This window comes from Arachis ipaensis, chromosome B2, assembly GCF_059453495.1.
Source record: "Arachis ipaensis isolate K30076 ecotype BB chromosome B2, ASM5945349v1, whole genome shotgun sequence".
Taxonomy (NCBI): Eukaryota; Viridiplantae; Streptophyta; class Magnoliopsida; order Fabales; family Fabaceae; genus Arachis; species Arachis ipaensis.
In genome coordinates, this window is record NC_142437.1 from 16,570,162 (window position 1) to 16,582,484 (window position 12,323).

At 31.5% G+C, this 12,323-nt stretch overlaps 1 protein-coding gene across 1 annotated transcript; it reads right to left on the reverse strand.

The window, feature by feature from the left end:
* Positions 1-2,318: 2,318 nt before the first annotated feature.
* Positions 2,319-12,121, reverse strand: LOC107628236 (protein SUPPRESSOR OF PPI1 LOCUS 2, chloroplastic-like). The gene is made up of 11 exons (XM_016331003.3): positions 11,994-12,121; positions 11,591-11,660; positions 11,464-11,499; positions 11,202-11,346; positions 10,303-10,461; positions 5,591-5,661; positions 5,425-5,503; positions 5,164-5,279; positions 4,376-4,523; positions 3,256-3,325; positions 2,319-2,615 (listed from the first exon to the last, which is right to left on the reverse strand). Exons 1-11 carry the CDS (start codon positions 12,025-12,027, stop codon positions 2,458-2,460), a joined length of 1,086 nt encoding a protein of 361 aa, XP_016186489.1. The 5' UTR covers positions 12,028-12,121; the 3' UTR covers positions 2,319-2,457.
* Positions 12,122-12,323: the final 202 nt, after the last annotated feature.

The window sequence follows — 12,323 nt, forward strand, 5'->3', positions numbered from 1 at the left end:
AGAATTCCAGATATACATCCATGGTGGCCGTCCAGCCTGGGTGTGGTTCCAGGAGTCTTGGCATACGTCGCATTCACTAGAAGCATCCGTGCGTCTTTGCCCTTGAAGGTAAGGGCAAAATTAGCCGCCACGTGTCGAATGCAGAATGCACGGTATGCAGATGGAGGTAACCAACCTCCGTCAGGAGCCTCAAGCACAGCCTTGATGCCGTTATGTCTGTCCGATATAACCAGCAGACCCGGCTGCGGTGTCACGTGCTGTCGAAGGTGGGAGAGAAAGAATGACCAAGACTCTGCATTCTCACCCTCTACTAGTGCGAATGCAACAGGTAGAATGTTGGAGTTCCCGTCCTGTGCAATCGCGATGAGCAACGTACCCCCGTACTTCCCATATAGATGGGTGCCGTCAATGCTAACTAGCGGCTTGCAATGACGGAATGCCTCGATGCACGGTGGAAACGTCCAGAAAAGTCTGTGAAAAAAAGCTTGAGACTCGTCTACTTGTCCACCAACTCGAACGGGGCTCGTCCGTAGGATTGCAACAGTACCAGGCATCGTCAACTGGACTCCCAACACCCACCTGGGGAGCTCGTTGTATGACTCATTCCAGTCACCGTAGATGAGGGCAATAGCCTTCTGCTTCGCCATCCAGACCCTCCTGTAAGTCGGCCTAAACCCAAAGTGTGCTGCCGTGGCATTTAGGAGCACCTTGATGCTGACGGATGCATCAGCCCTAACCATTGGCATAATGAACACCGATATCACATGATAATCCAAATTCCTGTGGTCACTCGAGATGGAGGTGGCAAGACAAGTGTGAGGTCCATTGTACCGTTTGACCTCCCAAATGCCCTTGCGCTGCCGGAGACTCAGTCGAATCAACCATGTGCACCCATTCCCAAACTCAGCACACTTGCCCACATAACGGCGATAATCAGACTCCACTACCTTGTACTGTACCCCTCGCCGGATGCTGTAAGTCTTCACACTTAACAGGGCCTCATCTTTATCCTGAAATTGCTGACCAACCTGGAACTCTGTCAGACCAGCAGTCCCTTCCGCATCTCTAGCTCCGAATCCAAAAGAGTGACCAGAAACCCCCTCCTGCCTCATGGCATCCAAATCCAAAGAGGAAAAATGTGGTGGATACTGCTGTGTGCCAGAGCTAGAACCACCTGCCGCCAATGCAGGCTCACTCGCTCCAATATCATCGCCGCTGTCATCATCAATCATATCCGGCTCGACGTCATCCTCCTCTCCATCACCCAACAATCCGTCTCCAACGCCCTGTAAAGCGTTTGGCAGAATATCAAATGATCCTGCCTCGTCGCCTCCGCTGCCATTGAGATCAGTAGCAAAAGACGGGGAGGCGACAGGTTGGACCGCTGGCTCGTACACAGGGACGGAGGAAGAAGCAACGGCAGGCCTGGAACTAGAACCAGCTGCCGTGGCTAAAGTGGTGGTATTCCGGTTCGAACCCCCTGAGCTGGATACCACATCAACCAGCTTTGCCAACAATTCTGGTGTCCTGACCTCCGGAAACTGCCGCCGACAAAGAAACATGACTTGTAAGTCCTCATCACTACCAATCGTGAAACAATCATACTTCACGGTATCCTGGAGGACCGTGATTGGAATGCGATAGAAAAACTTCTTAACCCGCTTCGCACCTTCCAGACCAAGTTTCATCAGCATAGATTGGACAAGGTCATCATAGCTCGTCGTAGGACTCACGACAATACAGAGAGGATCCTTATCTGTGAACTTCACACCGGAACGAGTTTTCCTCTTAATGGATCCTCTGTGGTGAACCAAAATAACAAAACTCTCCTCACTAGCCATCTTACACCCTCTAATGAGAGCAACTCACGTTTACAACCATATATATACTGCTCTGTCTCCCACTAATTCGAACCAGCCTACATTGAATTAGGGATTGTGTAATTCGAACCAGCCTGGTTCGAATTACTTGGTGCAGCTTCTCTCTCTATAATTCGAACTAGCTTGGTTCGAATTACGTGCGTTGCTAGTTCGAACCAGCTTGGTTCGATTTATGTTGAATTCTTTCTTAGTAATTCGAACTGCTTTGGTTCGATTTACTTTGGCCTGCTTCTCTCTCTATAATTCAAACCACCCTGGTTCGAATTACTTCCATTCATAGTTCGAACCAACTTGGTTCGATTTATTAAGAACGCTCAACTTGTAATTCGAACTGTGCTGGTTCGAATTACTACCAAATGCAGTTCGAACCACCTTGGTTCGAATTATATTAATATATGATCTGGCGCATTACTGAAACCATTTTCGGTTTGGCTTATATACGTAAATTCTAGATGGCATTGGCTTATAATGGTTTTTTACCCTATTTTATATATTTGGTTAATTACAATTACAAATACCTATTTTAATTACCATTTATACTAATTCTAACAATATCTAACTCTATTTCTGTTAGCATTCAAAGAAGCAGATTGTTAATTCCAAAGTAAAGTGTTCTTTGTTTAAAAGCATTGATAGCACAATCAGCTGTTATTTGAACCAATTCAGTTTTGAATCGAATGCCATAACCAATCCCAATCCCTGATCCTGGTTTACCCTTCCTTAATCCTGGATTTCCTGAAAGATTTTCCATTTCATGAAACTGTTAAAGACTTAAAGCAAACTACTCACAGATCAATTTTAAACAACTACACAGAGAAGTTATTTGTATACTTAATTAATTTGTTTTAATTTGTGCATTAAATTAACGTTGTATATATTTTTTAAATAGACATCTGGTTCTTAATAAATTTTAATCAGATATTTTAGCCTCTTAATAAATTTTTACTTTCTATAAGTCTTTTTGAAAATTATTTTTTTTGAAAAGATTCCTCCATTCATTATTTTAAAGAGAAACTAGTTTATCTTATGATGATATTTTTTAAAATCTAATTGTATTGTAATAAAATTTGTTAGAGATTTATTTGTTTAACACGTATATTAAAATAAAATTTAATTAAAGCAATGAAAATACAATTTGTACAACAAAAATAATTCTCGAACATTTTTAGTGAACAAAAATTTTTTAATAATAAAAATGTTCAATTTAAAATTTTTTGATAATCAATTTGAATATTTATTCTATTTTTTTTATTACGAATAAGATGTAAAATTTGTAAATAAATAATTTTACATCTTATCCAATAATAAAAAATATATATCGACTGAGTATAATAAAATAAAAATGAATAAAAGTAATAATTCACGTAGAACTCACCAAGCACTCTATTACTAGACCTTAGGTCAGACCCAAAGTCTAAGAAAATAACACCAGTAAGTTGTTTGTCCTGTAAAAAAAGAGTGATCAATGGCTTAAAGATCAAATTTAATTTGTATTACAAGAAGAGCATTAATTAATTTAGAGACTAAATTTTAATCTTCATATATAAGATGCTTATATAAATCTGTCTTTCATGTGTTATGAAATCAAAGCAATACTTTGACTGTACTGCAGAGGTTTCACAAAAGATTGAAGAAGTGGCTGGAATTTTTTAAATTAAGGAGTAAAAATTACTTCTATCTGTAAACCTGTCTAGCAATCTTTATTTATATTTTGTTTTTTTTTTTTTTTTGGGGGGGGGGGGGTGTTATATATATATATGTGATAGATGCTTAATACTTATGATATTTTTTAAGTTACAATAACCGTTATTTTAATTTGATTAATTTCATATTAATTAAAAGATTTAAAATAAATAATTAATTATAAAATTTTTTAATTAACACAATCTTATTTAATAACTAATTAACTTACAATAATAGAAATATTTTATTGTTTATTATAATTAGTATTATGGGAGGATAAAAATAAAATGCCTGGTAAATAATACTTTAAAATGTGAGAATAATGTTAGATATATTTTACACAAAAATGATCTAAAATAACAAATATTATGAAGTAGTTAACATATATGATACTAATTAACTTCTCTTTAAGAAAGTTAAAGAGGTAGTAAATATAAACACAATAAATGAGAAAATTTTGTGCATAATATTACCTAAACTAACAAGAGATGGGTGTTATTTATTCTAAGATAAGCAATTGAATAACTTAATTATTATATGTAGGTGAATTCTAATATATATATATATATATATATATATATTTATGGTGGTTATATAAATATTATTAAAATTATATTTTTTAATATTTTACTAACATTTTTTTTAGTAATATTTTAAAAAAAATATTATTAAATAATAAAAAATGTTACTTTAATTTTAATCACACTTTTTAAAATATTATAACCGCCGTAATTACTGTATGTAACATAAATATACTAAAATAGGTAACACTAATTGTAAAGTATTATTAGGCAGCATTATTATTACTATACCAATGGGAATGAGAATTCATTCTTTGAAACCACACATGAGTAACCAGAACCAACTGCACCTTCACCATAGCCTCTTACACTGTTGGGGCCACCAATTGCAAATGCTTCATATGGAGCAGTGGCTCCTACAAGTGAACCACCATTAAACCTGCCAAATAATATTGCAAATAAATAAATAATCATAATAATAATAATCATAATTAATTAGCTAGCACAACAACAGAAAAATCTTTGTTTACTTTTATCATTATCTCTGTATATTAATTTCAATGATAAAATGGTAAATTACTCTTTTAGTCTACAAATAACACTTCTTTTTAAAGAATATGTAGTAAATATATAAATAAAGAATTTACTTTTAATACATTAACAGTGTTTAATAATTATATTCGTTCTATGGATGATTAATCACATAATTAATATGTAAAAAATAATTATCTTGTTTATGTAACGTTATGTAATTTGATACGCCTGTATCTGACAATGCATCAAAATTAAATTTATAAATAAATTATTAAAATTATATGAAAACAAATAAAAATTAGATTGTTTTGTTGAGTTACACAAATGTCCTGTTTGAAAATTTATAAAATGATTATCACAAATTGATAGAGATTATTAAAGTAAGGGTAAAATTAGAAAGAATTAATTAACTAAGACTACATATATTACAGCTCTAAAATGATAGATATTGCCTTATAAAATGTTAACCTTTCTTAGACATTTATTACTAATTAATTAACAACAACATCTTAAAACATCATAAACACAAGTGAATTGGCACTCACAAAGTGGAGAAAAATGCTGATCCAATCTTGACTCCTTTTGAAGCAGAAAACTTGAACCGATTAAAGATTGCTAAGTTTGGATGAATTGGAATCCCTTGTTCAACTCTAAAACTGTACTGAAAGCAGAGTAAAGTTGAAGCTATTAGCAAATAGAATTAATACTGTGACTTTATTATTACAGTTAAAAGTTTAATTATATATGAAAACTATATATGTGTGTGCGCGCTCTCTCTAATAGTTTAACCAATAAAGAGGACTTACATGAGAAAATTTGTGATCATTTGCTTCTTCAAATCTAGATTCTTGACTAATCATTACCATGTTGTCATACGAATTTCCACTACATAAAATTTAACTTTATATTATTATTATGTGTGTTAAGTTAGTTTTATATAAATAGCACTGAATATTTATGAATTTGGTCAACCTTAAAGTCAATGGAAAACCATCCAGGTCTCTGCTTACTGAGCGGCCACAATCATTTATGAAATGAATATGCTGCAAAAAAAAAAATAAAAATAAAAAATCAAGTTGTGAGTTGTGACTTTATTATTTGATTTGTTTCCAACCTAAAAAATATGACCAATTATTAAAGAAAGGTGTTTCGCCACAAAATAAAATAAAATAAAAAGAAAAGGAAGGAAAGAGAGAAAGAAAGGTGGTGGGACTGAAAATTTACATGAAAAACTAATTAAATAGGCAAAATTTAAACGAAATTTATTGACATGGTAATCCATAATTCCATATAGAGTTTGTTTAGTGGGGATTCTATGAGAAGTAGTACTACTCTCCAATCTCCTATCTTAATTAAGAAAAATATTTTATATTTTTTCTTTTTCTGTTGCAAATATCTATTTATTTGTTTATGAAAAAAGACAAATATCTGTAGATATTAACCAAAAAAATCCAAAAGAATTCATTCAACATAATAAACATATAATACAAATTAATTTAACATCATCTAACTTGTAAATTAAAAAATTATAATCTACTCATCATTAAAAGAACAACACATATAAGAAAATATAACATGAAAATTCATCTTCATCCATGCCGTTCCAATTAAAGTATGATTTTTAATTTTAGTCTTAGTTTTATATGCATAAAGAAATTAATATATTTAGTAATTTCACATGTCATAAAAATTTAGCGTGTAATTTATGGATGAAAAATTTTGGATTTAGATATTTTAAAACAAAAAAATTAATAAAATAATAAAATTAAAAATTAATTATTATTATTATTATTAAATTTATATTTTTATCATATTTAAATTTTATTATCTTAATTTAAAAAATAATTAATTAATTATTTTATTAACTTATTTTAAAAGATTTTAATTCAAAATTAAAACTTTTGCCATCTCTACCTCCCTCCTATCTCTCCTCTCTCCTAAAGACATGATGGGAGCTCAAATTTAAAACAACACACAACTCTTGAGAGGCTATTAATAATAATCCTCACACTTCTATAAATAATCAATGAAAAATTAGCCACCTTCCTAGACCAATGATCCTCCAATCTTAAAAGGTTAGCCTTATTCATTCAAATTAAATAACCGGAATTGAGAAATATCAGTAATTAATATTTTTTATTAATATTATTTAATATTTGATTAATATTTTATTTTTCTATTATTACGATAAAAAATTCAAAATTTAGTACTTAATATTTAAAATATTAATTAAAAATGATAAATTTTATTAGTAATGTAATATGGATTTTTTTTAAATAAAATAAAAAATTATTTTTTTTAATTTTATTTTTCAACTTTAATTTTTTAAATATAATTTTTTTAAAATAAGTTCGGCGTCGACGAATTCTATAATTTATATAGAATTTTTTTAATCTCCCGACTAACTTCACTCAAATTTTTAAATATCCAAATTTTTAAGTTATATCGTCGTTTCCAAACAGTATATAAGTCTCCAAATAATACATAAGAGTATACAAAAATATCAATTAATAACGTAATTAAAATAGATTAAAAAAAAGTATTTCTCATGGAATAATTGTTTAAAGTTTTTGACAAGAGAAAAAGGCGATGAAATGATTGGCATAAGGAAAAAAATTGGGGCGAGAACATATAATTTTCATATTCGTGTCATTTTTTTAAATTATTTCCATTGAAAAAAAATTAAAAATTCTTAATCAATCATATTTTTTATTTTTTTATTTTCATTGAAAATAGAAATAAAAATGGTCAAACCAATCGCAACCTTAAATTGTTTTAATTGAAAAATTGTATTCTTTGTGATAATAACATCATCTACGCAAATCTCAGTCACAAAATGTGGTAAATCTTATTTCCAACATAAAATGTCCTATAAAGTATAAACTAAATGAAAAAGCACTATTATGTATGCAAATATGAGAGATCAACCACCATACACAAATAAAACATGGAGGAGGAGGAGGAGAGCCTACGCCACCATTGCCCGCGCGCCACCGCCGCCTTCGAGTCAATTCACCGCATCGGTCAGGAATAAAAGGTCCTCAAAACAATAAGTATGGCTTTTTTAATATTGCCAGCGCCAATAGCAACTATTATAATTATTAAACTACACTTCTATATTAGCCCATGACAACAATAAAGAAGTCTTGTGGCCCACAAATTCAGCCCAACAGAATACACAAATTAAATTATAATTTAGTCTTTATCATGGTATCAGAGCCATGGTATCCTCCTTGAAGAGGATATATAAGTTATCATCTTTTCGGTGAGAAATCACCATACTTCTTTTTCAACCTCCTCCCACAATAAATAATCATAGATTTAGTTACATGCATCTAAGTGAAAATCTTACCACAGTGTTGGTTATCCCGGTTCTTTACCAACAATTTCGTCTGCGCCTCCTTTCTTCCGGTAGTTTCGTCTGCATTCTGTTTCAGTGGTTTAATCTGCATTCTGTATTAGCAGTTCCATCTGCACTCTTATTGCGCTCTACGCGCCATTTGAAGACCACTCTTATTGCGCCATTTGAAGACCACTCTTATTGCGCCATACGCGCCCTCTAAAGATCAATCTTGTTGCGTTTTACACGCTTATTTTTTTATTTTTTATTTTTTTTATTTTTTATTTTTTCATTCTTTTTTTTTATGAAGATCGCTGCCTGCTCTCTCTCCCTCAAGCACAGCATCTCCTTTTATGTATTTTTGTCGTCGGCAGCTCAAGCTCCGCCGCACGCAATTGTTTAAAGATCGCTGCTCAAGCACAGCATCTCCTTTTATGTATTTTTGTCGTCGGCAGCTCAAGCTCCGCCGCACGCAATTGTTTAAAGATCGCTGCTCAAGCACAGCATCTCCTTTTATGTATTTTTGTCGTCGGCAGCTCAAGCTCCGCCGCACGTAGTTTTTGAATATCGCTGCTCAAGCACAGCATCTCCTTTTATGTTTTTGCCGCCGGCAGCTCAAGCTCCGCCGCACGCAGTTTTTGAAGATCGCTGCTCAAGCACAGCATCTCCTTTTATATTTTTGCAGTAGGCAGCTCAAGCTCTGCCGCACGCATCTTCCTCCGCGTCACCACGTCAGACGCGCTTTTCTCAACAATTTCATCGGAACTTATCCAAGCTGTGGATTATTGACATCTTCCATCCACCAGCTTGCGGGGGCGTATTAAACTACTCTTCTACTTTAGCCCATGACAACAATAAAGAAGTATCGTGGCCCACAAATTCAGCCCAACAGAATACAAAAATTCAATTTTAATTTTAGTCTTTATTATATTATCTTTATCTTATCTTTAATTGTTCTTATCTTATCTTTATTTGCTTTTATCTTTCATAGGACAATGCTCTATATATATTTAGTTTTACCCTCATAGTTTACAACACACTTCAGTGCAATTCAATCAATCAACAATCAATAAAAGTTATTTTCTTTGCTTTTCCTATTCTTTCACAATTTTATCATGGTACCACATCTTTTCCTACTCTATGAGAAATCACCCTACATCTTTTTCAACCTCCTCCCACAATAAATAATCATAGATTTAGTTACATGCATCCAAGTGAAAATCTTACCACAGTGTTGGTTATCCCGGTTCTTTACCAACAATTTCGTCTGCGCCTCCTTTCTTCCGGTAGTTCCGTCTGCATTTTGTTTCAGCAGTTTAATCTGCATATGTTTTAGCAGTTTCATCTGCACTCTTATTGCGCTCCACGCGCCCTCTTTTTTTTTTTTATCGCGCTCTATGCGCCATTTAAAGTTATTGCGTCATACGTACGCATTTTTTGAAGATTGCTGCTCAAGTACAGCATCTCCTTTTATATTTTTGCCGTCGGCAGCTCAAGCTCCGCCGCACGCATCTTCCTCCGCGTCACTACGTCAGAGGCGTCTTCCTCAACAATTTCATTGGAACTTATCCAAGCTGTGGATTATTGACATCTTCCATCCACCAGCTTGCGGGGGCATATTAAACTACACTTCTATATTAGCCCATGACAACAATAAAGAAGTCTTGTGGCCCACAAATTCAGCCCAACAGAATACACAAATTAAATTATAATTTAGTCTTTATCTTATCTTATAGTTATCTTTATCTTTATCTCTATCTTATCTTTATTTGCTTTTATCTTTCATAGGACAATGCTCTATATATATTTAGTTTTACCCTCATAGTTTACAATACACTTCAGTACAATTCAATCAATCAATAATCAATAAAGATTCGCATTCTTTTCTTTTCTTATTCTTTCACAATTTTATCAATAATCATATTTAACAAGGATTTTTTTAATTATAAATTAAAAAAATCACTATTTTCCAACAAAAAAAATACGACTTATTTTCGAAGTTGTTATTGTTGACCTTCTAACTATTTTTTCCTAGCCCAATCTGATATTTATGAAGAAGCATATTGAAGTTCGTTAGGGATAAAACGAACTCTATAAAAACATAGAAATTCACTAGGGTAGAATTTGCCTGGATTGCAACAAATTTACCCTAAATAGCAAAAAAATGTATTTAAAAAATTAAAATTAAAAAATTGAGTTTAAAAAAATAATAATTATTTTATTATATTTCAGTAAAAAATCTGATGTAACATTATTCACCGAAATTATAATAAAGATACTTCATAGTCTCATCAATGAGAATATAAGATGAATTAACCAAAACCCATATTAATTATTCACCAACCTTAAAGTGCACACTAGTTGTGGTTTTCCAATTGCAGCTTGAAGGTTCATTCATATCCAGCCCAATCGACAATTTTGATATCCTTACGTCTCCACTTGCTGAATGGCAGAAATTGTTCATGGGAATTCCATGAATACCAATCTCAGGTTTAAGTGAATGCTGAAAAAAAAGAAAAAGAAAAAAAACAGTTCAATAATCCCATGAGTTTCTTATTTTATTTACATTGTTTAAGATAAATTACACTGAATTTTCTTCTTAAAATTCAAACGTAATTATTAAATATATCTTTTCTTTTAATAGTCTAACATTTTACCACTATGCAACCACCTCCCTTCAAATTTATTTTTAAAATATGAACCCGTCAAAGTTGTTTTTTTATTTTTTAAATTGATTAATTAGAAAACATGTTATTACTAAACATGTGTTTTGCATGCACAAAAATATTTTATATTACTAGTTAAAATATTAATTGAACAAAATAAATAGGACAGGTACAAATTGGACAAGTATAAGGTAAATATTAAAGTATAGAAAATAGAGATTTTATGAAATAAGATTTAAATTATGAAATTATCTGACCTAATATTTTTTTTAAAAAAAAATATTATTTATATATCAAAATCAGTCACTAAAATCAATTAGTAATGTATTTGTGTATAAATACATATGTAATTTAATTTATTTTTAATGTATTTATATTTTAACATATATTTTATATTGATGGCTGATTTTGGTGTAAACATAACATAATCGTATTTTTTTCAAAATTGGTTGAGTCATTCAAAATTATAATATCAAAATATTTTAAGAATTCAATCAGATAATAATTTATTTATCTTTTAACTTCTTTCTAATGCTAATTGACAAATCAAAATATAAGCCAAAATGGTAACACAAACCACAATATTTAGAGACCTTTGACCAAGACATGGAGGTCTTGGTGTCCTATGATTTATCAACAAGTTTGAATCATGCAACCCTTTGTGCCATGAAACATCAAGCAAATCACCATTGCCAAATAGTGTAGGTAGCTTCAAGCAAAGGCTACAACAATGGAGGAAATTAATTAAAAGTTGAAATATTTGGTTACACCTCTTCATTGATGAAAACAATACAATTAGTAGAAATCCAATTTAATAGAGATCAAAACAAAATTTGTACCTTCCATTTGCAAGAGAAAATGGGCCGCTAAATATCCTGTTAGATTTCATTTTAATTATTTTTTTTTTCAGAGAAATATATATAATCAAATATATTAATTCTGAGCTTTTTTCTTTTGAAGCATAACCTGAGAGGAGAGAGCACATGAGAAGAACTATAAAGCTTTTGAATCAAATTAACTCCGACATCAAGTTTTGCTGCCATACGTGTAAGTTAAGGATATTATGTCATAAAACCACATATCTCAAATCAAAATTGAAGTCACTAGAAAAAAGTACTGAATATTACGTTAATCATGTATGAACAAAATCAGAAGTAATTAATTAATTGCATTGTAGTGTTTTAAAATCCTTATTATATAAAATATCAGACTTTGATATTACATGTGAATTAAACAATATATATATATGTGTGTGTGTGAAAAATATATATACGAGACATAATAATAAATAAATAATAATATATGAAACTTGTTATAATAATAATAATAAATAAATAAATAAATAAACAAATAATTGAAAGAAAAGAACCTTTGCCAGCATGGATACTTTGGTGAGCTCCCATTTCTGAGTAGCATTACATTCAAAAGATTGCAAGAATAATGAATGAATGATGAAACGGAATTCAAAAGTGAACGGGAGACCAAAAATATTTAGTTATGTCGTTGGTTGCAACATACGATCCATTATATTCCATCATCAATGTTATGGTGAGGTTGAAAAAGGGTGAAAGAATGTTCCAACCTTTCTTGCTTTGATATTCTTTGTTTCGCATACCACTATAAGTTTGTCACACTGTTGCTTCATCGTTCATCTTACTATGAGTCTGTTAGGAATCTCATAAAAAAAATAATAGCAAAA